This window comes from Lampetra fluviatilis, chromosome 11, assembly GCF_964198595.1.
Source record: "Lampetra fluviatilis chromosome 11, kcLamFluv1.1, whole genome shotgun sequence".
NCBI classification, from domain to species: domain Eukaryota; kingdom Metazoa; phylum Chordata; class Hyperoartia; order Petromyzontiformes; family Petromyzontidae; genus Lampetra; species Lampetra fluviatilis.
The window spans coordinates 11,386,929-11,413,550 of NC_136285.1; the positions used below are offsets into that span (position 1 = coordinate 11,386,929).

Consider the following 26,622-nt stretch of genomic DNA (forward strand, 5'->3'; position numbering starts at 1 on the left):
CCCCCTTTCCGAAATGGAAAACTTGAAACTTCTTTCGCACCGTACGTAGCCACCTCGTGCTATTCGGAGGCGCGTCTTGCATCGCCACGAATTCCCCAGCACGGCTAGGGAGCTCCATCTCATGTGACCGTGCGATTATATGGACTTTACTCCCCTAATACTTAGGCAAAGTTTCGCATAGTTATCGTCACTACGTTGCTTAAAAATCCCCATATGTTTCTAATCGTAGCCAGTGTCCAATTTAGCCTGGGCCTAATTTAGCACCGATAGTAGGACAGCATTGGGGCGGAGTACTCTTAACACAGCCACGCGTGTGTTTTTGTGTGTGCGTCTGCTTACGTGCGCCCACACTAATGTAGACTATCTGAACTGGTCCTGGGCCTCCCCTAGGTCGACTCAGCCTCGAATGAGTACCCGGTGCGATGTGTAAACATCGCCACTGTGGGGAGACAAAGGCGGCCAGGCGTGGTTGCTACCCACCCGACCCCCACGTGTGCCGTGCCGGCCTTCAAAGGTACTACTCGCTAACAGCACTTGCCCCAACAGTCTGTTAAGGCTGCACGGGGTGGAGGTGGGGTCTTTGTCTTTGTGTGCCATCAGAAAGATTGTGGCCTGTCTTTCCGGCGCATGTTTTACAACAACATCATCATCAACAACAACAACAACAAAACCCCACTGTGTCGTCCAAGGGGTGGCGGGAGACACAAGGTCTCTCGTGGGGCGGGCATGAGGCTTGACAATCCAGTGAACAAGGCGGCCAACGCGGCAAAGCGGGGGGTGGGGGGACTCTTCAATGCTAGGAGCCCCCCTCCCACACCCCCATTGGCCAGAGGTACAGATGTGCGCTTCGAACGGTGGCACACTCACCACCAACACCACCACCGCCCACCACTTGTTTTCAGGCGTGGCGATCGTTATGAAACGCTCCGACCGCTTCCCCTTTGTCCTGTAGGTTTTTTTTCTTTACTTCGCAGGCGCGCTCTAAACTCAAGAGGCGATAACGAACGACCTGCCCCAGAATCTCACCTCCATCCTCCTGCATGTAGTGATGGCACGGCCATTTTTTTTTTAAATATCAGTGAAATACATTTTTGCTGATAAGTGAACTGTGTTAATGCTGTTTGGTTAACAACTGTGAGCTATTTTCAGGTAGTTAAATGGTTCCAAGGGAGACCTTTGGTTCAGATTTGCAAGCGGACCCACAGACCTATGACATCAGTGCACAGTCGATGCACAGAACCAGTGCACACAACTGCGTTATCCGCTTACAGTATATACGATGCACACATCATATAACGTTCACGACATACACGTGTGTTCCTGCCAGTGTTTTCCGAATTAAATCCTTTTTTTAATACAGCTTTTAACTACAAGAATAACGTCAATTGATTTTCGTTCGTAATTTGTGGGAATAATCTGACACTTTACGTACCGGTACAGAGATGCCAATACAAGTGTAATTTATTAAAAAAAATGTTATCGGAAATGTATGTTGTAAATTTGGGGCTACAAGCATCAATGCTGTATCCTTATTCTAGTGGTCAAAATATGCGACGAATCTATTCACGCAGGTTCGAAATTGCCTCGCGCAAAGATCGGGAAGGTAACGTTGATGTCACGTGTGCAGGTCCGCTGAGGTTATGCCGTCTGTTTGGGATCTCTAGAAGCCTTAATTTGGTAGCTTCAGCAGCGACAGTTAGGATATTTGGTTTCGGAAGGGAAATCGAGATCATCACGATCACTCAGCCACTAAAAACCATCCCTAGAAATAATCTTTGGTAAATCACAAATAATCGTAGCTCGAAATGAGGATTTTATGATGAAGTTAAAACCGATTTTTTTTCTTTCCTAATTAAAACTAGGTGGCAATCATTTGCCTACTGAGTTATATCAAGTGTAGGCTGTCATCAAATAACTGGTAATGAAATGTAATGTATTATGCTCTTCATGAAGTTTCAATTGGCAAACGTCTCTGTAGACAATGTTGCATTCTCCCACACAAGGACATTTTGAGAAGTTACCATTTCGAAAGGAAGGTACGAACAATAAAGCCAAAAAAGTAGGACATTGATCAACAACAACAAGTGTGTGTGTGTTTGCTGACAGAAACAAAACTACACAGCCATGAAAGCACAATTTCTCAAGTGACTAACTCCTTACACACACGGAAAACACATTGTCATTTCTCAAGAGGGATACACGTTGCACGATGCAGCCCACGTTTTAAGCTTTCATAGTTATCGAGGTCGAGGGCGTCAGTTTTTTTTGTTAGTTTTTTTTTTGGTAAACTGTGTGTTGTGTGTGCAGTTGGCACCTCTCCTTTATTTCTCGTGAGTGTTTTGTAACGGGAGTATTTAAAAAAAAAATTGCTAAGCATTCGATAACGGGCAGGCCCGAAGCATAGCTTGTGGCGTTGCAGTTGCTTGCCCGGCTTAGCTTTTCTGGGAGGTGATGTGCGGCAATTCTTCTCACAACGGTCGTTTATTTTTTTTTCTCGAGACGCGTCGTGCGTGGAGGTTATTGCGTCGCCCAAGAAAATCCCGCTCCGACGCTTTTCTACCCATCTACTGCCCCATGTACGCGCTGCGATAATGCCGAAATACCGATTTTGGGTTTAAACCCACGTTTTTTTTAGGTTCCCTTGTAAAGGAATCGTTTTGGTCTCCAGTTTAAATTTCCCAGACGCGACAGCAATTACTACTTTCTCCCCCCACCCATCCCGAAAATCAACATTTACGTGACACATTGTGAAACTGGGAAGCTTCTACATTTAAATGTTCTTTGTTTCAAAAGACAAATGTAAAAACAGTCTTCTCCAGCTACCAAAGTTGCATTAGAACATCCATTGTAATTTTTTGTCATGTTTTTTGTTCGTTTTACAGAGGGTCGCCGAAAACGTTCATCCCTCCATTTCGTCGGCATCGTCGCGCTCAAAGCCTCCTGCCTCCTCGTCGGTGTCAGAGCTGTGGCTGGTGGAGCGGTGGAATGGGCCCTCCTCCAAGCCCTGATAGGCCGATGACATCAGGGGGCCGGACTCTTCCTCCAGGCCCTGCTCGTGATTGGTCGACTGGAAGGATCCTTCTAGGTCTTCCTCCAGCTCCTCCTCAATTTCTTGGTTCTGGGCTCCCATCTCCGTGTCCAGAGGCTCCTGTTTCACCAGCATTGGGTGGCTGGAATGAAGAAGAGACAAGCGTAAAGAATGCACAAGAGTTCTGTAAAATAACGATGATGTCCGTTGTACATCCAAAGCGAGAGCCTCGCCGGGTGGGTCTGCACTGGGATGTTTGGCCAATTCCATGAACGAAAGCTTTGGCTTCACGTGGGACAAAATCAGTGGCCTGGAGAGCGTCCGCTAATGCGACGATGAGGTCAAATTCCAAGCTGTACACAGTTGGCTTCAAGAATCCCATTGTGCTTCCATCTTATGGTGACCCCTCAACCCCGAGGAGAGGTAGGCAGTCTCCAATCAAAGCTTTCGTGGTGTTGTGGTAATATCCATGCTAGCATACACATGCCGATACGAGTATACGTGACATTCAGACAACCGTATTTTAAAGCGATCATATTTTACCATGTGATAATGTCAATGCATTTAACTAAAGTAATACCCGAATTATTTTTTTAACCACAATGTGTTGCCCTCATGTTACTGTATATAATAAAACTGACGTGTTTTCAAAAGAAACATTCTCTGTCCATTGCACCAAAGTGATCTCAGTATGTAAGTAATTATTCATGTCAATAAAAAAAACTTATCACAATTTTATTTTTAAATGTCACTCTCATCAGGACCGATTATGTAAACAAGTGCAGTCTCCAACCCTTATTATCTACTTCATCTCCCTGGCCTCTCCGTTCATGTGCTATGAATAAGAGCCCATAGCCCAAAACATCACCTACTGTGTATTTTCTTTTTAAATCCTTTATATTAAGTTCACTTGCTTGCGTGCTTACGACCGTGCAAATCTTTCGGTCGTTTTTTAACCCACTTCCCGTCATCCAATCGAGCTGACATTTTGCACACAGACTCGTTGTGCGTCCAAAATTTTACACTTTTTAGGAAAAAAACAATTATATTTAATTACCAATTGCTTAATGGTGGCAGGCAATCATCTGGCCCATAGGTGGCAGCCATCTCAAGCCAGAGGATGAGAGGACTCTAGCCGCCCGTTTCAAAGCCCAATGTGGGCTGGGTTGTGGCCCATTGAACACGCATATAAAGGATTTATAGTGAAAACTTTGTTTTTACGGGTTAATTTTTTTTATTGTAAGGCCACACACAGTGTTATGAACAAACGTGTCGAGTCGTTTTCTGGAAGGAAAGGGTAAATGTATTTTTCAAAAAAGATTAAGCGCGTTTATCTTACTGTAACGCTAAACAATAACAGCAGCTTTAAATATTAAGCCTTGTATAAATAATACAAATGCGACTTGCATTAATTTCTCATGAGCACAAACTAAAAGCGTGCATAATGAAATCACGAAATTAAAGAATGGAAAATAGTTAATCCGTTGTCAGCACTCTCCTGATTGGCAGTTTTACAGGGCACCAGTAATGGCCTTTAAATTAAGTTAAGTTTAGGAACAATTGCAGACACTGGAACAATCACACGGACACTACCCATTAATCTGAATCAATGTGCCAGGGTTGATTTGATTTTATAGCTATCAAAAAAATGCAAACTGTTAATAGATGCGAGAAATTTAAATGAATGTTAAACAAATAAATAAAACCACAAGTTTCTGCGCGAAGATATTTAAACACATCTAATCATCATGTTCTTTTTTTGTGACAATGTCTTTTTCCTTCCCATTTAAATATTTATATACACACACACAAACAAGTATAGGCGAACACGTGATGAAATTGCACCGCTGCGTGTAGGTCTGTTATTTAACCGGTGGTTGCGCACACACTAAATACAAAAACAACTATGTAAAACTAAAACTAACCAAATGGACCAGGGGGGTGGCAGTGAACTACGGGCAGCTCAGATTAGCCCGGCTGGCTACGTACGGTGCGAAAGAAGTTCAACAGAGAGACACACACACGCACAACCCGAAGCAGCAGTCTTCAGCGGTGTGCGTTCAGTTGCCCCAAAGACGGAAGTGACTTTTGCGAAAGCAGCGCGCACAAATTGACTGAGCGGTCAAAGTGAACAGGCAGCGGCGGCGTTACCTTCCATTGCTCCCCGTTTGTGGAAGTACATCATTGTCGTGACCGTACGACAGATCTGGTAGAACGTATCCTTGGGTGCAATCTACACTGACCTAAATACGGCTGCCATGCAATGCATGCGCGGCTTACGATATATATGAGCTGTGCGCGATAAAATCAGCTCGTATGTAGGCGCTAGGTGGATTGTTAAGAGATGCAGATGGCTTGGGGAGGCGTACAATCAGCGGTGTATTAATCAAGGTTGATGATGATGACTGTGCGTACGCTATGAGCATTGAAAGGGTGCAAGAACGCACCTTCGATTAGCACGGTTAGCTACCTACGCTGCGAAAGAAGTTCAACGTACATACGTACAAGTCATCCTATTCATACTCTTAGTTTTTTCGGTAAAGTCACGTAGGTAAAAAATGAAATTTAAATTAATAAAAAATAAAATAATAAAAATCACGACGTTTCGGAGGCAACACAAGTCTCTGTCATCAGGTGGGACCGTTACAGCCAGATTTGCTGCATGATACAGCAAATCTGGCTGTGACCTGATGACGGAGATTTGTGTTGCCTCCGAAACGTCGTGATTTTTATTATTTTATTAATTTTAATTTCATTTTTTACCTACGTGACTTTACCGAAAGAACTAAGAGTATGAATCCTTGCAGTCACGAAAGCTTCAAATCTAGAATTCATCCTATTTACATTGATTCTTACTGCTCACGATGGAAGCGTAGAATTGCATGTAATTTTTTTTACTCTTTTGATATGCAAGCGATATGCTCATGTTATATTTCGGCTAATGCAGCGAACAAAACTGTGAAAACGAGGCAGAGAAAAGGAGAAACAATACAAACGGGACAACAAAAAATGGGCACCACTGCTCCACTCACGAAACAAATACGGAGACTTAACGTCTTTGTTGTTGTTGTTGAAGTTGTTACACAAAGGGCTCCGTATATCGGTGTTCATCCACCTGTTCACACCCACACCGTCCAGCCCTGGACTGCACGAGTCAGCTTCGCAAGGTCAATATGCATCAATTGGTTGTTTCCAGTGGGAACAGGATAGCGGTGGAACTTCACGAAAAGGCCGGGGATTATCTGATACTCAATGTCTAATCGTGACCAAAAATAAGCCGTTACTGTAAGCTTACAACTGCTCATTGTCAATCTTGTTAAACGTCCCCAGACTTTGCAGGGCCCCACAGTGCAAAGCGCAATCTACAAGTTTAAGTCGGTCAATCCCTCCTGCCTTCTCTCTACGCCGAAGAAGGCCCAGTGCCAAAGATATTAGCCGATTACATATTGTCAACCGGATCAGCCTGTTTAACCGTGAACGTATTCCAGCATCAAATCAAAGACCACACGTTTTTAAATTACGACGATTAAACGAAGGATAACATAAACTAACCCCAAGCTTCCAAGGCAGCCATCGTCGTTTCGAAGTTCAATGATACAAATGTGTTGTATTATTTTTACTGTGCTTTTTACTGTGCACCATTGGCAACATACCGTAGAAATATTTGTTTCAATAAATATGTAATTTCGATTTAAAGCTTTCGTGACTGCAGGGATTCATCTTCTTGGTTCTTTCGGTAAAGTCACGTAGAAGGGAAATAAAATAATGAAAATAAAACATAATAAAATCATTCTCACGACGTTTCGGCCACAACGCAAGGACGGCTGCTTGTGTTGTGAGAATTATTTTATTATGTTTTATTTTTATTATTTCATTATTTCCCTTCTACGTGACTTTACCGAAAGAACCAAGAAGATAAATACGTAATGTTCGGCCATTCTCTAATCCACTGCTGAATGAAGGCGTCCTCGCACCTTTGGGGTTGGTATTATGTGAACATGCTTCTCGCCGTGCTGTTCAGTGCGGCTTGGTGCAGTCGGTGCCAAGACCGGTTCAGGTATCACTCGCAAACGATGTTCGCCGTGGCCAGGAATCGAACTCTTGTTCCTGTGTTCTACTGTGCTACCGCTCTCACGCTTTAAAAATAATCATTAATACTCTGAAATGACGTTGCTCGAAAAAGGAAGTGAAAGTTCCCCGTGAATTGTCTTATTACCCATGATGTCACGTATGCACAACTGAAATAGTGGGGCATCTTTATAAGGTGTGGAAATTACAAATCACTCGGTGCAGAATGGTAAACACTGTTCAAACATCTCCTTCCAGAAGACAATGTCCCGCTTTCCCTGTCGCTTTTCAATCACGGCTCTTACCACAATCCTTTTTATCCCCTTCTCCATTAAAGCCAACTCTGTCAACACCAACACATCGGGCATTAATTCACAGTGGGATGATACCAGTTATTTATTTTAATTCTGTAAGAGTCTAAGCACGGCAAAACATTAAGCAGCTGTAATTTACAGAACCCTATTTTTTTGCCCAATTGCAGTTTAAAGGATTATGTGTAACCGGGCAGATTTTGCGAGAATATAAAAACAAAATGTTAATGTCATGTCAAAACGCTGCAAGTTTTTCAAAAGTCGCTTTTGGTTGATGGCAAGATAAGTGAAATAGATTGTAACAGTAAAAACGCACACTGTTAAAGAGAAAGTGGCATCAGTGATAACACAAAGAACAACTGCTCTCTGTGCGTGTGAACACACACACACAAAGCAGCAAGGTACGTGTTTGTTTCCACTGAAATTGATTCATATTCATAGATGATATTGCTTTGCTTTAACTTTGAACATCCGTATAAATATTCCGGCAATTTCCATTACAAACAGCCCAATCAGTAACAAACAGCATTTGTGAATTATTTGATAACTCGGTAATTTCAAACGGTTATCACATAATTCACATGTTCTTGGCCACATTAAGAGAACTCGAAGCCCTAAAGTCACGGCCACCTCAAGTGGTGGCGACAAGTGCAACCATCTGCTCTGGGCTCGTGGACTCGAAGTGTGAGCGCGGTTGCCAATCTCAAACCCATGGGTCACGCAGTAACGCCCACTGCCCATTTCGATCGTTCACGGGCAGCAATCACGGACATCCACCACGAGGCTACTCCTGATGGCCGTCTCGCCAACCTCGACACGAATGCAGGAAATTGGTCGATCAAGTCTCTGCCGTACGAAAGAGGAAGCGGGCAATTATGATGATATTTTTTGAAAGAGAGTTTTTTACATTGCATTTATAGGATCTGCCATGGGAGTGGAAGAGATCAACAGCTGTCTGCTCCAGTGTGCCCACCCACAGACTGAAATCGAGCGCGGCGCTCTTGACACGTGACATCACACAGCAGGTGTGTAGCGTCATATCCAAGTCACCGTGCATCACTCCGCGTTTAGGAAAAAAAACGCGGAGAGATACGAATACAATTTGTAGCGCGCTGTCAATCTGCTGCTGGATGAAGACATCTCCATGCCGTACCGGTCACTTTGATTGTTTTGCTCTCGGATAAAGCCGCTCAACATTTTATGGGATCCGCTGACCTCAAAAGAAAATGAACGAAGCCTTAGAAGCTCATCCTCCTGCTTCCTCTTTAAAACGCCCAGGTTTGATTCTGCCTGTGGGGGGGAAAAAATCCTTCTCCGCGAGGCTACCTCCCTCACTGTGGAATCACAATCGCGTTAGATTTGGGAATTCAATCATTGCCGTCCACAAGAAACCTCCGTTCACTCGTGATACTTCGTGGATTTAGCCGTCATAAATCATCGGTAGAGAGGTGTGAGCCTGAGTCTGTTGTGGAACGCACTTAAAGTTCCCAGTAACTGATTGCGTCTGCTTTGTTAAATGTTCATAAAAAATAATCATTCACCCACGCTGGTAAACGTGGATTGCTGCATTGTGCACAGAGGCAGGTTCATGTTCGGGTTGTGGAGGGGTGAAGAGGAGGGCAGAACTGGCCGTGATATCACTGGCCACTGATGTTAGTAAGAGCTGGTAATCGAATTCAGGTCACTGGGTAACACGGTGCAGTGCGCTAATCACTGAGCCAGCACTCCCAGTGGTTGTCAGATTGCACAATGATTTGTCTCAGCTGGACATTGTGCTGCAGTTTACTTAAAGAGAAAGCATTCAAAGAGTGTTCGAGAGACTGGAATGGTCCTCGGTTGTAATGATGAGTACCAAAAGCAGCAGTAGCTCAAACTTTTAATACGGCTTCTAAAAAGCCAGAATTTGGTGGATGAATTGAGGATGGGAGTTCAAGCCTACCGGAACTATAACATTCAGGCGTTGAGACTCGCCAACACACTGCACCAATGCAAATGTACCAAAAAACGGCTTAAAACTCAGTAACTGCATGTATATGCAGATAGTCCCCGAGTTACGATGGAACGACTTATGATATTTCGATCTTCCGATGGCGATAGCGATACGACAAAATTGTAAGATATTTTTTATTTCGCGCGGAAGGCAAACGCAGCAGCGTACGAGGTACGATGCTGTACGTTGGGACGCTGCCGGGATGTACGCATCTCCCGCCTTGTGTGATGCAGATAGGATTGTTTCCTGAAAAAACTTTCTATTAAATTGTCACCATTTTTTAAGACTCATGGGTAGGCTAGGCCATCTTCGACTTACGATATTTTTGACTTACGATGGGGTCATCGTAACGCATCTCCATCTTAAGTAGAGGACTACCTGTATGTAGAACTTCTATAGCACCATACATAACTAACCGTGCCAATCGGAGGTGCGGGGGAAAGACAACAAACTAAACACAAAAGGCAGTTCGAAAGAAATGAGTTTTAAATCTAGATTTATAACTGCATAGCTCCCCGTGCCTTCCTAATATCGGAAGGAAGAACATTCCAGACCGCCACAGAAACGCATCTCAAAGTGTGCGATACAGTGACCATTTGTTTACTGGCATGATTAGTAGGAACTATCAATGTTCTTTTTTTTTAACCGGGAATAAATAAACCGATAGTTCAATACCATTTACACAGCAAGCAGTGGGTTGCCGATGTGTCCACCTGTCGTTTTTTGTTTTACACCGCACTTGCTTATTCCCGTATACCGCAGCACGCTTGCTCATTTTTGTTTCCGGCCATTGCCAACGATCGGAGGAGGGGAAAAAATCAAATTCACGAAGCTCGAAAAAGAAGTAGTCGGAGAAAGAAAAAACAAGCCCCATCCCGCAACCGCTAGTCGCGAGCCCAGTAAGCAAGAGATAAATAAAGCACAACGGGCGGCTGAATTCTGTAGGTGTGGGAATGAAAAAAAACACACGCACGCTCGCTCGCTCTCTCTCCCTCGCGCGGCGGCGGCGGCGACGACGACGACGAGATTAAATGCGCACCGCGAAGCCCGCTTGGGGATGAGGCGTGCTTTTTAGTGGCCCCATTCTTAGGAGCGATAACGGCCCCCCGTGCACGAGATAAGACGAATGCTGCTGTCGCCTGTAAACAAGCGTGTCTGCACGAGTTGAGTCCCGCGGGTAAAATCGGTCTCGGGAAACAAATCTGTTGTGATTATTTAACAGCACTGTCAGCCCAGCTCCCTGCATTATAAAGTAACTCAATTTTTTACCGTCGCTATTGTTTTTTCACGTTTATTTCTTCTCTCTCTATATATAAGAAGGCAAGGTCCTTTTTTTGTGTGCGTGCATCTGTGTGCGTGCGTGTTGTGTAGCGTAGCGTAGCGGTTAGCGCGCTGCACTACGAACCCGGCGGGCCGAGTTCGATTCCCGCTCACGGCCAACGTCGGTGACGATTATCTGAACCGGTCCTGGGCTTCCCCTAGGTCGACTCAGCCTCAAATGAGCACCCGGTGAGGTGTGTAAACGTCGCCACTAGAGAGACAAAAACGGCCGGGCGTGGTGCTGGCCACCCACCCCCTCGTGTGCCGTACCGGCCTTCATAGGTGCTCGCGAACAGCACTTGCCCCAACAGTCTGTTAAGGCTATGCGGGGGATCTTTGTCTTTGTGTCTCATTTCCTGCTTTCCTCAGATTTATTTTCTTGAATACATCTCCCTCACTGGTTCGAGACCATGACGTACAGGAGCAATACTAATCTTAACGTGCCGCATGCGTTTAAATTACCACAGCCTTTATGAAAAGCGCAAAGCATTTCTTACTCGCCTTTTTTTTCTCTTCTTTCACCATTATTTTATTCCTATCCCCATATCCCCCCGTCCCGCACCCGCTACACTTCCACGGCCACTATTTTCCTCGTCAAAGCGGGCGGAACCCAACCGCCGCGCATTAATTGCGCGGCGTTCACGGAGAAAGAAGCAAAACGCGAACGGCACCACCGGTCGCCCCGATAGATGTCGTCGGCCTGCGGCGGCGGCGGCGGCGGCGACGTGATGAGACGGGGATTCGGCTGGCGGATGCCAACCGCCCGCCCGCCTGCCCGCCCCGGGGTGCCTCGCTTTCTCTCTCCGTCGCCGGGCGCAACGGCGAGCGGGGCGCATCGCCGCCGTAGCCGCCAAGTGTTTACACGCCCGTCCACCCCCGCGGTTGCCAACTTGAAAGTGACGCCGCGTTTTGCCGCTGGGGGCCCCCCATCCCGTCACCCCCCACCCCCCCCCCCCTTTACACCGCCCGGAGTTGAGAAGAGCTCTACACCCTTCTTATTAATTAACCGGTGCACACTGAATTAATTGTGCCTTCCTCGCCATCCTAATTGTATCCTTTTACCCTCCTGTGGGTTTCAATTGCAAATTAAGACCCAGCCGAGGCCTAATGGCGTAATTAGTCTGCGCTTTTGTACACCAATTAGGTCACGCTTTTGTCGCCTTGCCCAAGCTCTCTCCCAGTTGGCCGGCTGCCTTCATTAGCAAAAAATTAGCAGCTGCACACTTTGATAAGCAAGGAGGGGGGCGACAAGGAGAGGAGGGAGTGGGGGAAAGGCGTCGAAGTCTCTATTGTGCTTTAGTAATTAGCCAAGCAATTAGCGCCCCTAATTGTGTCGCTATTTTTTTTGTGTTTGCCTGCTGGCTGTCCTTTTTTATTTTTTGGAGGCGCCGAGTAATTTCTTCCCCGCTAGGTATCATGAAGTTGTTTGGGTTTCGTGGTCCAGGCGGTTTGATCAATGGGCGCGGGGCGACGCGTGCGATGTTTCCTTTGTTGCGCGCAGACGCACCGCACCGCGCGCTCGCTCGTGTGCCACTTGCGATTGCACTAACCCCCCCCTCCACTCTCTCCCCCCACCCCCAACCCTACTTAATAACGAACACAGTTCACCCGGTACCGTTGGCCCAAGCTGCAAATGGAAGAAATCACAATTTAACGCTGGCTCGCTGGCGGTGCTTACCCAGGCAATTAATTACTTGTGTTTCAACCGAGCCTCGCTTGGCACTTGGCATTTAACAGCGAAAACAAAGGTGAATCCCTCCGTGATTTGGCCTCCCACACAGCTGGGTGATTTGTTACTTAGACCGAGCTTGTAACGAGTCATAAACTAAACTGCATGTGCTTCAAATTACGCCTAAAAACACGCTCCGGGTTTATAATAAACTGAGATCTTTTGAATTGTTTATTTTATTCGCCCCCCTTTCTTATTTTGTGTATAGATTTTTTTTTAAATATTGCATTTCTTAGCACCTGCTTTTGGGCCACGGATAAAAACAATCATAACTTCCGAGTTTTCATTTATTTCTTCTCACGTAAATCATCGGCACGGTAACTCGTCACTCTCAATTCTGCGTCCGACCCCCTTGCCGAATATGACGCGCGTTGACCTCGTATTATGCGCGAATCACCAAGCCGCATTTTTTCCGACGTTCGCGGGAGATCAATGCCCCCCGCACGGCAGCGCTGCCTTCCCCGCCAGCGCGGCGCATGCGGGAGATTGCCCCGGCGCCACAAATGATGCTCGTTTTGAGCACCGAGGGAATATTTCAAGCGTCATGGGCCTGGGTTGAAAAATACGAGCAGCTTGGACAGGAAGGACACTTCTCTCGAAGGGATGATGACCCGGTGCCAAAGACTAACGGTGGAGTGGCAGCCGGTGAAGAGAACACACCCGGGAGTACGTCCACACCTCGGAGACGGAGCTATGAAATAAGCCCAATGTGCAGGAGCTATGTGGATTGTTACATCTTGGGACTGTGAGAGATGGCGATGACTTACCCAGCAGTGGATAGATCATGAACGATGACAATTGATGAGGCCTGGGATTTGAGGTGGCTGGATTGGCCAGACAAATAAGGATCATTGAATCAATCTGAGCCAGCCATGGATGCTATCTCCTCAATTGTGTGGAGTTTTTTTTCTTCTCCGAGATCTCCCATATCCTCCCAAAGGGAGCCAAATTATGACCACAATTGGCTAAGTAACGGTGCAGCCCTGCAATTTATTGTTCACGCCCCATTGCTGGAGGAAGAGTCCCTCGTGAGAGGGAGCTTTAGAGAGCCCCGCTAGAGAGTATTTGGCCTACTGTTCCATTCTGGGCAGAAATTCTGGAAGAGGTGAGAGCACCCACACTTTACACCACCACACGCAGACCTGCCGATCAACTTAACTGTGCCCTTAGGTTTTTTCGGTAAAGTCACGTAGGTAAAAAATTAAAATTAATAAAAGTAAAATAAAAATAAAATAAAAATCACGACGTTTCGGAGGCAACACAAGCTCGAACCTCACAAAAATAATATTCAGGGCCTACCTTGGCTCCTCCCACCCTCAACCAGTATATATAAAAATACGGTTTTCTTGGAATTTCTCTCACTTGATACAGCTATCGTGCTGTGACTGTTCCCACCTGAAGACGGAAGCTTGTGTTGCCTCCGAAACGTCGTGATTTTTATTTTATTTTTATTTTACTTTTGTTAATCTTAATTTTTTACCTACGTGACTTTACCGAAAAAACCTAAGAATATGAATCCTTGCAGTCACGAAAGCTTCAAATCTAGAATTAACTGTGCCCCATTAATACTGCTCGGTGAACAGAGGTGTGGCGGAATGTAAAGAACCTGCCCGTTGTTTTTGAAGGCCACGCTGGGAGATGTAAATCGAACCAGTGATCTCCGAATAGCAAGTTATACCGCTGCAGTGTCTGGTAATAATAATTTAAATTCATAAAGCGCCTATAAACAATCGTTGTCAGGGCGCTATGCGTGGAAAGGCGGAACATAGTTAACAACAACCAAGTAAAGAATTATGTTTGAAAATAGCTAAAGAGAGAAAACGATTGATTTGAAGCTTTCGTGACTGCAGGAATCCATACTCTTTGGTTCACAAAATAAATCACGACGTTTCGATAGCAACACAAGACATCGTCTTCAGGTGAAAATCGCGATAGCCGCGATGTCTGCTGTGAGCAGCACGATGTCTGCTGCCTTGTGAAGAGAAGCTGTTACCAGCAAGAGTTTATACGAGTTATTTAGTTTTATTTCTACCTACGTGACTTTACCGAAAGAAGCAGAGAGCATAGAGAAAACGATTTCAAACAGATACGTTTTCAGTCGAGATCTGAAGATTTGTAAAGTGTCCCGGAAGTCGTGACCTCCAAGGGGCAAGGAATTCCAGAGTTTAGGTGCCGCAACTGCAAAGGCACCGTCACCCCCCCCCCCCCCATCAAGTGTGAAGCCAAGAGACCGTGGGACAGTGAGCAATGCACAACCTGAAGATCTTAATGATCTTGATGGAACATATGGCTAAAGGAGGTCTTGAATGTAGGGAGGAGCAAGTCCATTTCACGGGAATCCTCCTGAAAACAAGCATTGCTCAGCACTCGGCGAGGCTCTCCGTGGCGAGTCGACAAGCACGAGTCCCGGAGCGGAGGAGGAGGAGGGCGAGAAAGCACTCACTGCATCCACAATAAAGGTTTTCGTTGGGTTAGATCGCGTCAAAACAAAATGTGTCGTGCAACCCGCCACCACCCGACGCAGCCAATTAGTGAGGTTTGTTATGTAAGAAGAAACGTGCCAATTAGTTACTCCTTCAGCACACAGCGTTTACAATTCGAGTACAACATTTACAATTGTGGGCTTACTCTCCAACACACCGGTGTGCTGAACTAGCAACTAACTGGCACGTTTTGCTCACGTGAGAAACCTTACTAATTGGCTGCGTTGGGTGGTGGCGGGTTTAACGACACATTTATATTTATGCGTCTAATATTGGTTGCAAAAGCCTACTATGTGTTGGTGAGATATTCACTTCCTCGCCTGGTATACAGGAGGTCATAGGTTCGATCCCGACCCTGACGCCTGTATATTTGCAGTTTGCACGTTCTCCCCGTGGTCGTGTGGATTTTTTCCGGGTCCTCCTGTTTTTCCTCCCGCATTTTTAAAATGCCTTTAGAGTTATTTGGCTGCTATAAATTCCCACGGGATAAGCCACTTATGAGAGCAATCATTTTGTGGCAAGGTCGCTTCTGAAAAAAAAGCTGCACATAACTCAGTAGGCTTTACCTGGCTACATAACAACAAACTGTTTAAATTTCGATTTAAAGCTTTCGTGACTGCAGGGATTCATCTTCTTGGTTCTTTCGATAAAGTCACGTAAAAGGAAAATAATAAAATAATAAAAATAAAACATAATAAAATATTTTTTAAACATAATAAATATTTTATTATTGTTATTTTTATTATTTTATTATTTTCCATTCTACGTGACTTTACCGAAAGAACCAAGAAGAACAAACTGTTTAGTTTAGTGTCGCTAAACTCACCGCATGGGCGACCGGACGGGGCTGGCTCCACGGCTGCTGCCGTTGAAGTGCTCCATGGAGCCGTTGAGCTCGTCCTGCACAGCGTTGAGCATGGCTACGGCGGCCGGGTTAGCGAGGCCGGGCGCCAGGAACGACAGGCTGCTCTCTGCGAGGGCCGCCTGCCAAGCACATGCGCACACACGAGCCCACGCACACGCGCACACAGATTAAGGTTTGCCGCCCAGGGTACGCGGCTGCCATTGGAACCTGGCGGGATCACAGGCCAGCGCGTCCGCCAAATACTACTCCAGTGAGCATTTTGCACGTCCGATTAGCGCGGTTGGCTACGTACGGTGCGAAAGAAGTTCAACATACCTACGTACATTCGAGTACGTATCCTATAGAGAAAGATCCCCCCTCTCCGCCACTCCTAGCGTAACTCTTAACAGACGGTTGGGGCAAGTGCTGTTGGAAAAGGCCTATTAAGGCTAACGCAGCGCATTAAGGGAGTGATTCTGCCAGCACCACGCCCGGCCACTTTTGTGTCCCAAGTGTTGATGACAACTTACACCACCAGGTCGTCATTTATGGTCGATTCATAATCAACGTTTTTGGGTTTCGATCGCGTTATTTATAAATGTGTCGTAACCCTCCACCACCCGACACGGCCAATCAGTAAAAAAGTGTCACGTTGACAAAAGACAAAGAGTTCACTGCTTTAGCCCACCGGTGTGTTGAAGCGTGAAACCACAACATTTACAATTTGAGTAGCACGACGTTTCGCTGGTAATTGCATCCAGCATCATCGGGCAATTCGCCAGCCTACGTGTTAAACTGATTTATGGTCGAGTTGACCGAGGCAAGGCCCAGGACCAGTTCTGACGTGAGTTGACACTGATGCTAGCCATGGCTGGGAATCGAACTTGGTCAGCCGGGTTTGTATGGCAGGCGTGTAGGCTGCTACGCCATCACTTCTCCATACAAACACCATGCGCGTTGGATTTACACCCGGAAGGATGTGCCCACATGTACTCGTGGGCAAAAATGTATTCACTCGGGGCGTAACGATGCATCGATGAAACGACTGATATTACTTTTTCTATTGGCACATGTTGTATGCTGCGATGGGGTCTATGGGACCCCTGCAGTCACGAGCGGTCGCTAAGTTCACCGGCATAAAAAAAAATGTAGAAGAATTGAGTTATGAATCGAATCAGCACCCTGAATTGTGACATTCCATCGAATCGCAATGTGGATGGGGGCGATTGGCGGGGGGGGGGGGGTCGTTCTGCAACACAAACTCACTCGCTGCAGAAACACGCCTGGCACACAGAAGCTCGTGTAAGAAAACACGGAAAAATATTCACACTCCGATATGAACGTGCAAACACACGTGGCACCACACGTGCACAAACACACAGAGGTTGAACCGTTAAAGCAGCATGTGCCCGCCTATCCTTGATTCACAAACATGCAGTTTTAATAATTTACAGGCACGTGAGTAAGTACAAGTCCACATTTTACCGCCCTCCACAATTTTTTTTTTAAATACCATACTAAATATTGACAAACCTCCCCGACTCGAAATGACGGTACGAAAATCGTGGAAAATAATTCAGCTCGGCACCCAGGCTAGCTCTGCAGCTCGCCCCCCTCCGGAGGAAGCGTTACGGCCTCGTTCTCTTCACGTGAACTTTCCAGGCGTATCACAGGAAGAGCCGGTCCACAACACGAGTCTTTGCATGCAAGGGGGACCGGATAGTGAGCAAAGTCGTACAAGGGTGGAAATTCTCCACGCACAGCGTGAGCCGAGCCAAGGAGCTGGAACAACGTTACAGGCCGCCGGCGCCGAGCGAATGCCGGTGGACGGCCTGGCCGGCGATTCCAAGGGGACATTTCTTGTGTTACGCCTCGTCCCAACGTTCTTTTTCCCGAAACTGACCACGGCGACGTTGGCACTTGCACTCTTCCGGGTGAGCACGTGGGGAGAGAGGCACGGGGCTAGTGACGTGAGCTCCCCCAACAGCCGCCTAACGAAAAAGCCTGTTTCCGGCCGAAGACAGTAGAAATGCGCAAAGGCGTCCAATTAAATGGTAACGTAACGTGTCACCCCGCCCTCTCCGAAATGGTAATGATGGAACAGTGAGCGGGGACTCGTGCCCTTTTCAAACCACGCCGCTGCCGCCGCTACGACATATAAATACAGCGCCGGCACACTGTGCATACGCACATTCGCACGCGCAAGTACACGCACGCACACGTGCGCGTGCAGAGAGTGGCACGTACGTATATACATGCATGCGTATTTTAACGGCATTCCGAAGCTGGACAAACCCCCAAAAATTTGTTGTAAATATATGCGGGGGCGCGTGTGTGCGTGCGTACGCGCGCGTGTGCGTGCGTGCGTACGTACGCGCGCGTGTGCGTGCGTGCGTGCGTACGTACGCGCGCTCGCACGCGGCTTGATTGCCGTGCAGCGTTTGAGAAAGCCTGACGCGGCGTGACCATTAGAGCAATGAGAGCAGAAAACAGGCGAATGTTAACGAGGCCGAACGGACACGCCGGCCTGCCAGGGCTCCTCCTCCGCGCGTCTCGTCGCTCTGCCGATGTAAACAAAAAATGCTTTCACAGCGCCTGTCAGCTCCGATTAGGGCCATCAAGCCGGGCCTGCCAGTCCGCCGTGGTTCTACGCGGACACATTTTGCGGTCCGCGGTGGCGGTGGGTGATGGGCCGGATGGGCAGCGGGGGGCGGAGGAGGGGGATGTCGACGTTCGCGCTCTTGCACGATGATGGGGGGAAGAGCCGCAGACGGACGCACTCACGCACTTTTCCCCCCGTGCGCCCACCCCGCCGCCGCCGCCGGGGGCTCGCGTGGCCACGGCTGCAGGCGGCCACGCCCGTGAGTGCGGCGGAGAAGACACACGTCGTCGGCAACGTCGGCAATAAACACACCGGGCGCACACAATTAAGACGCCCGCAAGGACGGGCGCGTGGCGCGCGGGAGACGCGCAGGAATTAAAATATTCCCAGTCCTACTTTGTCTACGAAACTTCAACTCGGCTTAATAGCTTAAAGTGACGTGAATTACATCGATATTAAAATGCCCCTTTCCATCTATCTGCTGAAGATGCACAATGGCAAGCGAAATTGAATTAAAGTTATAAAACACTAAAGCGTTCATTCAGCTCTTACGCTGATTTAAATAAGAGCCGTTCCGTATATTTTTCTGCAAAGGTCACGAAGACGGCAAAGAGCCAATTAATCAATTAAAGTGGCGACTAAAATGCTACCTCGTGAAAATATCTACGTGAAATCATTCCTGAACTATGATAAATTAAAACACTGGCAACACTTCCCTGACTACAATTCAAGTTATGCAAAAACAAATCTTGATAATCTCTGTGGTTAAAAAAAAGTGCACTTCGTTAGGAAATCAACAGTGGTTATCCTAACGGAGAGACTCATCCCTGCCATAGGAATGTGTAATTTCCACCACTGACTGCGCTCATTTGAGCAGAAAGATCACTTTGACGACTTTTCACCCTCGTCCACTACACCGTCCTGCATGGGCGGCACCGACCGTTCTTTTGCCCCGGCTTAAAGAAGGGAAGTTGCGATATTTTATTAAAACGGCGGCGTCATTTAGTCTGAAATGTACACTTTTATCCTGCGCGTAAAAAAAAAAGACAAAAAAAGAGGCAGGCGAGGGACGAATCAGGCAAATGCGCTCCAGCCTAAGTGCTCGCGTGACGCACATGATTTGCCTAATTCAGACAAATGGGCGGCGAATGCATTTATGCGCGGGACCTGCAGAGCTGGCGCAAAGCAAAAAAACACAACCGCGCGGTCCACTGCGGCTTTCCCGCTGAGGCAAGCAGTCGCTGTTTAGTGTGTTCAAACGCTTTAGGGGAGGGAGGGAGAAAGAAAGAAAAAAACGTCAGGACGAATTCGGCCGGGGAAGATGCTTTGTGTCAGAGGAGGGAGAGCTTTCCCTCTCCTTTATCGAAAATAAAATATAAAATAACATCGCTCGACCGTCGTGTTCTGGCTATGTCACCTGTCCTTTGCCCGACGACGACGACATCTCAAGAGAGTGATTTTCACAACCTTCCACTGAGTGCCGGCCGCAGGCTTGGACACACACGCCGTGGCACCTGTCCGCGGCAGCCGCGTTCCTCCCAAGGTGTGACCCAGCCTCGCTCGGTCGCACCGTCGCATTTGTCAACAACTTTGATGCGCCGTTTTCCCCTCCCTGTGTCTTCATTGCTACAGAAGCTCTTGTTACTAATGTCAGTGCTCTTGCGCTGACTAGCAAAAACAAATATACATATACGTGTTATTTTGTGCACGATCAAATCTACAATTACCCAAAAAAAATTACGTACGTATTCTTTGCGTTTCTGGTGCGGTGTGTAAAATAATCAGCAGCGGGGAGACAAAGGCGGCCGGGCAGTGGTACTGGTCGCAACCAACCCCTCCCCGTGCGCCGTGTCGCACTTTCGCAGTGTGTTCGCTCGCAGCATGTGCTCCAAAAGTCATTGCGGGCTCCACGGCAGATCTTTGCCTTCGCCTCAGTCTCTGACCATGGGCGACCTTGGCTGAGTTTGGAGAAATAACGACTCGACTGGCGCGTAAACATATAAATGGATAATGGTTGACAGCGAGCCTGTTTAGACTCACGTTTGCATAGGACATAAATATTCCATTTGTCCGTGTCGGTGCGACCTGCGCCCTAGCGATGGCTACCGGTGCCCTCCCTGCCTCCCGCCGCTGAGATCACACTCTGCTCTGTCACCGTCTTCTCTCCCTCCCGACGACACGGTGTTCTCGAACGCAAGCGGGAGAGAGAGAAAGCTACGATGACCTCACTCACTAGCACGGGCGCGGGGGCACGGTGTTAAAACAAAACGAAAAATACCCCGACGAAACGAGAAAACTTGCCGACAATAATCACCCCGGACTATTGCGTATATACATGCGTAAAATAATAATAAGAAATGCGAATTATCATCGGCGTGCACATTGTGAATGGGCAGCTTTATTTAATATATTGATTCGGGGGAAAATTTAGCGAGCAAATCCTGCCGGCTGTTTCAAGGCATCTCCGTGCGCGGAGGGTTTTGCGGCGACATTAAAAATGCAAACGTGAAAAAAGGGTTAAACTTTGAAGCAATTTCTGGCCTGCGGTGCTGTCACAAGGCCAAGCGCGAGACACCAAATCACTCCTGACAGTGGTAATTAATATTAATGAGGTAGAGGAGGAGCTCTCTTTTATGAACCTGGTGGAATATGCGCGTGGCCAAAGCGCACGCGCTCACGCATGTACGCGCGTGCGTGCGTGCCCGTCACATTCTCAACGACCGGCTACGCGCCCTCAATCGACTGCCAAACGCGCCTGAGAAGGTGCGCGGGAAATCTCGCCGCTTCGGTGGCGTCGGCACGGGGCCGCGCCACCGAAAGTCGTTGGTCTCGTCGCGCGAAGCAACGACCCGCGCGCCCTCACGACGACATCGCCTCTGGTGGACTACCGCGCCGGTCGTCTTTTGAAGCGTGCTGGCGCCGATTTGCCGCGGTGCTCGCGTGCGTGTGTGCGGGGCAATGGGTTAACTTACCTGTAAACTGGCATTCAATGCGGCGCCAAAGCCAAGGCCAGCCTGCATGCTCTTCATCAGCGATGGACTTCTGTGGTGTGAAATTAGGCCGGGATGCGGTGGGGATGGGGGGGGGCAGGGGAAGGGGTGGGTGGGTGGGGAGGGCGATATGGCAAGCATCAGAAAGACAGTTGTCATTGGCCCCATTAATGAGACTTGGCAGCATAGGGAAGAGCGTAGACAAAGCTTACCACACATTAACCCCCGACGAAATATAAATATTAAAATGTGTCCAAGCAGAGCTCCCGCACAACCCCTCTTAGGAGTTCGCAACTGCCTCTAAAAGCGGTGATAAATTTTCGGTGGGTGAAGCAATAGAAGTGAGCTTCAATTATGGAGGGGGGGGAGAGCGGCTGAGTGATGTGCTAATACCACCGTTTTTGGACATAAAATGAGCTGCCTTGTAGCAAAAAAGAGATATTTTTGCAGATAAAGGCACATTTCCTTGACTGATCAAGCCCGAGGGGCACCCGCAAATTACATGGGGGTGCTCGTGTACGCACGTACGCGTGCCGTTTAACAGTAGGACAACAAATGATAACGTGCCGGCGAGTGACGGAGGCCTGGACACTCGCCACTGCCGCGAGGGCCGTGGCATCGAGAGGCGAGATGGGGCATCTCGAGGAAAGCAAGTGGCCAACTCACTTCCTCCCCAGGGTCAGGGCAAAACACGAAGGGCGCGCCGCTCCCTTGTGGGCATTGCCCTGCCTCGCCAGCTCACGTCTAACAACAAACTCGGAACGTGCATTTGAAAAAGACATTTTCCCATCCACATTAATAAAAACATCGGCGGCGAGGAGTGGCGTTTCTGCCGAACAGGGTGGAAATGTGCACGAGTAGAATGAAGCGAGGCCACGGTGCAGATGGAGCGGAGCATGCGTGCGCACGCGCGGACAAGCGAGCGAGTCAAGCGAGCAAGCGAGCTGAGCGAGGGTGCATGAGCGAGGGGGGGGGGGGTGGTGCCTGCCACGCCGGTGGGCCGGCGCGGCGGCCGCCGACGCCCGCAGCCGCCTCGCCACCTTACTGGAGCGTGAACCCTGCGAGGGACACGTCGGAGGCCAGCTGGCCGAGCTTGCGTGGTCGGCCGGGCTGGCAGTGGCGCGCCCGCTGGAACTCGGACTCGTCCACGGTCCAGAACGAGCCGTACTGGTCCTCCACGCGCACAAAGCACTTGTGCACCGACAGGTTCGTGCGCACCGCGCCCTTCGCGGCAGGGTCGTCCGAGTCGGGGTCAGGCGGGGCAGCGGGGGGCAGCAGTGGGCAGAAGCGAGCGGCCATTGGCGGAAGCAATGCGGTTGGGTGGAAAGCGGCGGTCGGGCGGAATTTGGGGGGTGCCGTGTCGCGGAGTTTCGGATCGGGGAGCGGCAAAGGCGGCCGGCAAATGGCGGGGTTTATTGAGCGGCGCATGCAGAAAACAAAAACACACACAGAGCAAAAATATAAATAAATTACATGAGGAAAAAAACCCACAAAGAACATATGACATGTCGAGCATGTAGTTTCCCAAGCTTGTCACACCTGGGAAAATGTGTACAGGAGAATACTTTGAAATTTCAAAGAGCATTATAAAAAAATTATAAAGCACTGAAGCGGTAGCAATCTAAATTCAGCCATTATCGGAGGTTACCATTGCAAATGTATTCCATTACAACAAATTGTGCGTTGTGTTTTGACAAGCATGGCACATGCGGATGAAAAAAAAACCGCGCGTATGCGCACACAAATAAGCAGTTGGGGCAGAGCACAAAGACAGAATAGTCCCTTGTCAAACCTGCCGGGACGTCACCCGATCAACATAAATGCCCCGCTGGATGGCAGAGTTCACCGCCGTTTCATGAAACATTATCATGATCCAGCATGGACTGTAGTTGTTTTGACAGGGCAATGTCTTATCTGGTTTGATAAGGTGCTGGGCCCTCTCCCGAGCAGAAGCAAAAGCGCGCCTGACTTGAAAGTGGCAGTCGCGTCGCCGGCCAGCACAGGCAGCAAGCAAAGCGCAGCGGGGTGACGGGAGGGGAGAGGGGGTTGCGAGATCATGCCCAGCTCCTGCGTCTCAAACAATCGGGAGAACCGTTCCCGAAGCAGGAGGGGCATTCTGATCGAGCCAGCGGCGGCTCCTGGCTCCAGGGTGAGAAGGCAACTGCCGGGGTCCACCTCGGGGTTTTTCCAGTCGCAGCTTAACGGCATCGCGATGACGACGATGGTGATGGCGACGAGTGGATGGACGAGGACGATGATCGCCAAGTGGGACTTAAAAAGTCTTTGGAAAATTATGTCATTTTGGTGATCGCCGGACACATCGCCGAGTTAGAATTTAAATTATTCTTTCAATGACTCGACGTATGGTGGTTTTAGGAACGCTCCAAATATTCACGGCACATTAATACTCTACATTTATAGCAATACTAATATTACGATGATGATAATAATACTACGATGATAATCGTGATCATGTAATGAACGATGATGATGATGATGATGCAGCAATGGAGCTGGGCCCCCTTCCAGCAGACGGGTTTCTCCTGGGAAGCTGCATAAAAAATCTCCCGACGTTGGTGAAGCCACAACAGTCACCGGCGTTCCAATTACTTGGCGAATCCAAGCGCGGTCATTTATCAACGGGGATCTGGAAAAACCCGGAGCGGAGTCTTTAGCCTCCTCAGCCTAAACCCACGAGGGCGCTTACCGAGGACACGGGAGCGTAACGGTGCAGGACAAGCTGTTGGGGCTGCGGCAGGCGGACATGCAAAAGCTGACTCGGCTCGCTACACCGAACACAGAAAGCAAGCAGCAGAGGTGCGCGTTGGTGGATGCTGGCGCGTGCGCGCCGACGCGTCGGGGAGTTGATCCGCTCCGCTCGATGCGGTTCCACGGGATTAGTGCCTCCCGTTTCTTTTCGTCGCAGGTTTTTGGAGCAGCCCAACGTACCCAGTGATTTTCTGCGGCCTTCGCTTTTGGAACTCTAGCTCGTCCACCGTCCAGACGGCTCCTTTAACGTTCTCGACGCGAACGAAACACTTGTGCAGGCTGAGATTGTGCCTCACAGCGTTCTTCATTACGAGCAGCGTTCGGGAGAGGGAGAGGGGAGGTGAAAGGGGGGGGGGGGGCATCAGTGCAGCGCAAGGGGGAGAAAAGAGAGAGTAAAAAAACTACAAACAAGAAACACGACTGCGGGTTGTGCGGCACAGCTCTCCGACGTGTTTTCGAGGGGACTGCAGCGCGCGCCTTCATCGGCACGACCGCTTAAAGATTTTCCCAAGGATTCCGATTTCTGCAAACCTCACACAGGACGTGCCAAAGGAAGTGCGTTCCAAACCGGAAACACGCCGGTAGAGCTAGGACGCGAGCAACGAGGCAAACTTTCGTGAAGCTCAACTCAAACGCCTCCTTACGCTCCAATCTCAGGTCACACAAATGTCAATCACCACTGCGAGTAAAACACAAGCTGCCTCTGCCGCGCAGCTACGAGTGCAACAATGACCCAAAGGTGCACTGCCTCTGTAGTAAGTCTCTTTTTAATAACGCGAGCTATTTATCGGCGTGCGCCTTTCATGCAACACTTTGTAATGCATCTCGAACCACGTGCGTTCTACCCGATCTGCAAAGTCATTTGACCCCCCCCACCCCGCCGTGCCATCACCGAGCCCACGCCGCAAATGAAACGCTGCATCTCGGCCGTGTGTATTCCAAAAAAGATATAACTTTAAATAAAAACGAAATGCTGTATATAAACGACGGAACCATTACACGTGTTCAGCGCTTGTAATTGACGCTCCTTAGATGATGTTCACGAGACCCGTCAATGGAGGGTTGTTTCCGCATAAATCAGACACAAAGAGGCGTGGAACTCCGGCAGCGTGTGCCATGTTGTCTAAAGCGTCACAATTACGGTTGTACCAATTCCACACACGCCATGTCCACCGTCGCTTTCGGATGTCTCTCGCGCAGCGCCGGGATATAATTTATTTTTCTTTTCTTCTTTACTTTCAGGCCCTTTCTACCGTAGGCCCGGTCGCGGTTAGCTCATTTTGCCTTGAGTGAGGAGGAAGACAGGGCTAGGGATCTTGGTCATCCATTATCCCCCGCATGCCTGTCGGGTCCACGCCTGTCCTCCTGGCTACAGAGAAATCTCCGAACGCAAGTGGCCAATATCTGCTGTCTCTCGCAGTTCCCTTGCCATGACCTTCAACCGACAAATTTACATGAGACCTTTCTGTCTCATTCTCTCGGCACAATTTCCATATTATAATTACATTTTATGTCCGATGAGTCATCGGAAGCAAGAAGGCAAATCGCGCATCCCCCGTTCCACCCCTGCTTCACGCACTTCTTAAGAGCAGAATAAGTTTTATTATTATTATTATTGCTATTACGGTATGTAAATGGTATGTTTGGTCTGTGTACAATGCGTTTCACGATTACAAATATGTTATCTAATTTTCCGTCAGTGGCGCGCACAGCAGTTAACGACGCTGTAATAACCACAAGGGGTGCACTTCATTGAGGGGGCAGTCCTTGGGGGAGGCGATTTGAAATCACAAGGACTTCCCTATTAACATATCGTATCTCTTGCGATCCTGTGTTTGCGGCACCTTAAGAAAAACATCTTGGTTTATACGTATCACGTAACAAAACGAATACACGGTCGATTTGATTTTATACAGCCCTTGGATGGGCCTTCCCTCCCAAGCTATTTCGGTCACATAGGTTGCTTGATCATACTTCACCGTGCTGGACATTACAGATTGATGCCAGCACCAGTTCAGATCATTGCTTGCCACCGATCGAAATCACCACGGTGACTTCAATCACCAGCCACCGTGATCTACCCACTGCTGGATGAGTGCTGCTCCAAGCTGTTGCCGTGCTCCCCACGCCCCCCCTCACCCCCAACACCAACCCCCTATTTAGAATATGAAGAAAAGGCGCGCGTACAAATCTAGTTGCATTTTCACTTTGTAATGGCTTTATTGCCGCGCTGTCTTGCGCCGTACATTTCCTTCCAGTTGTCATTATACGTTCTTCTTACTGCTCTGCCTCCCAAGAGCATTCCAGACGTGAACGTAATCCCTTGTTTTCCCCTTTTCCCATTGTGTTTGCTTGTTCACCCGTCAATTCACATCTCGTGCCACCGTCCCCAGCCACTCGCGAGTCTCTTGTCGACTGCAGGCATGAGCTGCCCGTGCAACGGTAAATGCCAGACATGTTTTCGTATGTTTATTGTCACTGCTTGTAA

General features: G+C 48.4%; 1 protein-coding gene across 7 annotated transcripts in view; it reads right to left on the bottom strand.

The window, feature by feature from the left end:
- Positions 1-2,480: 2,480 nt before the first annotated feature.
- Positions 2,481-26,622, bottom strand: part of FOXP2 (forkhead box P2) — a 264,727-nt gene continuing 240,585 nt past the window's right edge. For 5 of the 7 annotated variants that reach the window (XM_078860978.1, XM_078860981.1, XM_078860977.1 and 2 more), the window contains 4 exons: positions 22,411-22,589; positions 21,348-21,417; positions 15,756-15,913; positions 2,481-3,170 (listed from right to left, as the gene is read on the bottom strand). In XM_078860978.1, coding sequence (XP_078717104.1) covers positions 2,900-3,170; positions 15,756-15,913; positions 21,348-21,417; positions 22,411-22,589 — 678 coding nt within the window. In that variant the 3' untranslated portion in view covers positions 2,481-2,899. Of the gene's footprint in view, positions 3,171-15,755; positions 15,914-21,347; positions 21,418-22,410; positions 22,590-24,314; positions 24,437-26,622 lie in introns of all 7 variants that reach the window. The other 2 variants (XM_078860983.1, XM_078860982.1) reach the window with 1 other exon arrangement.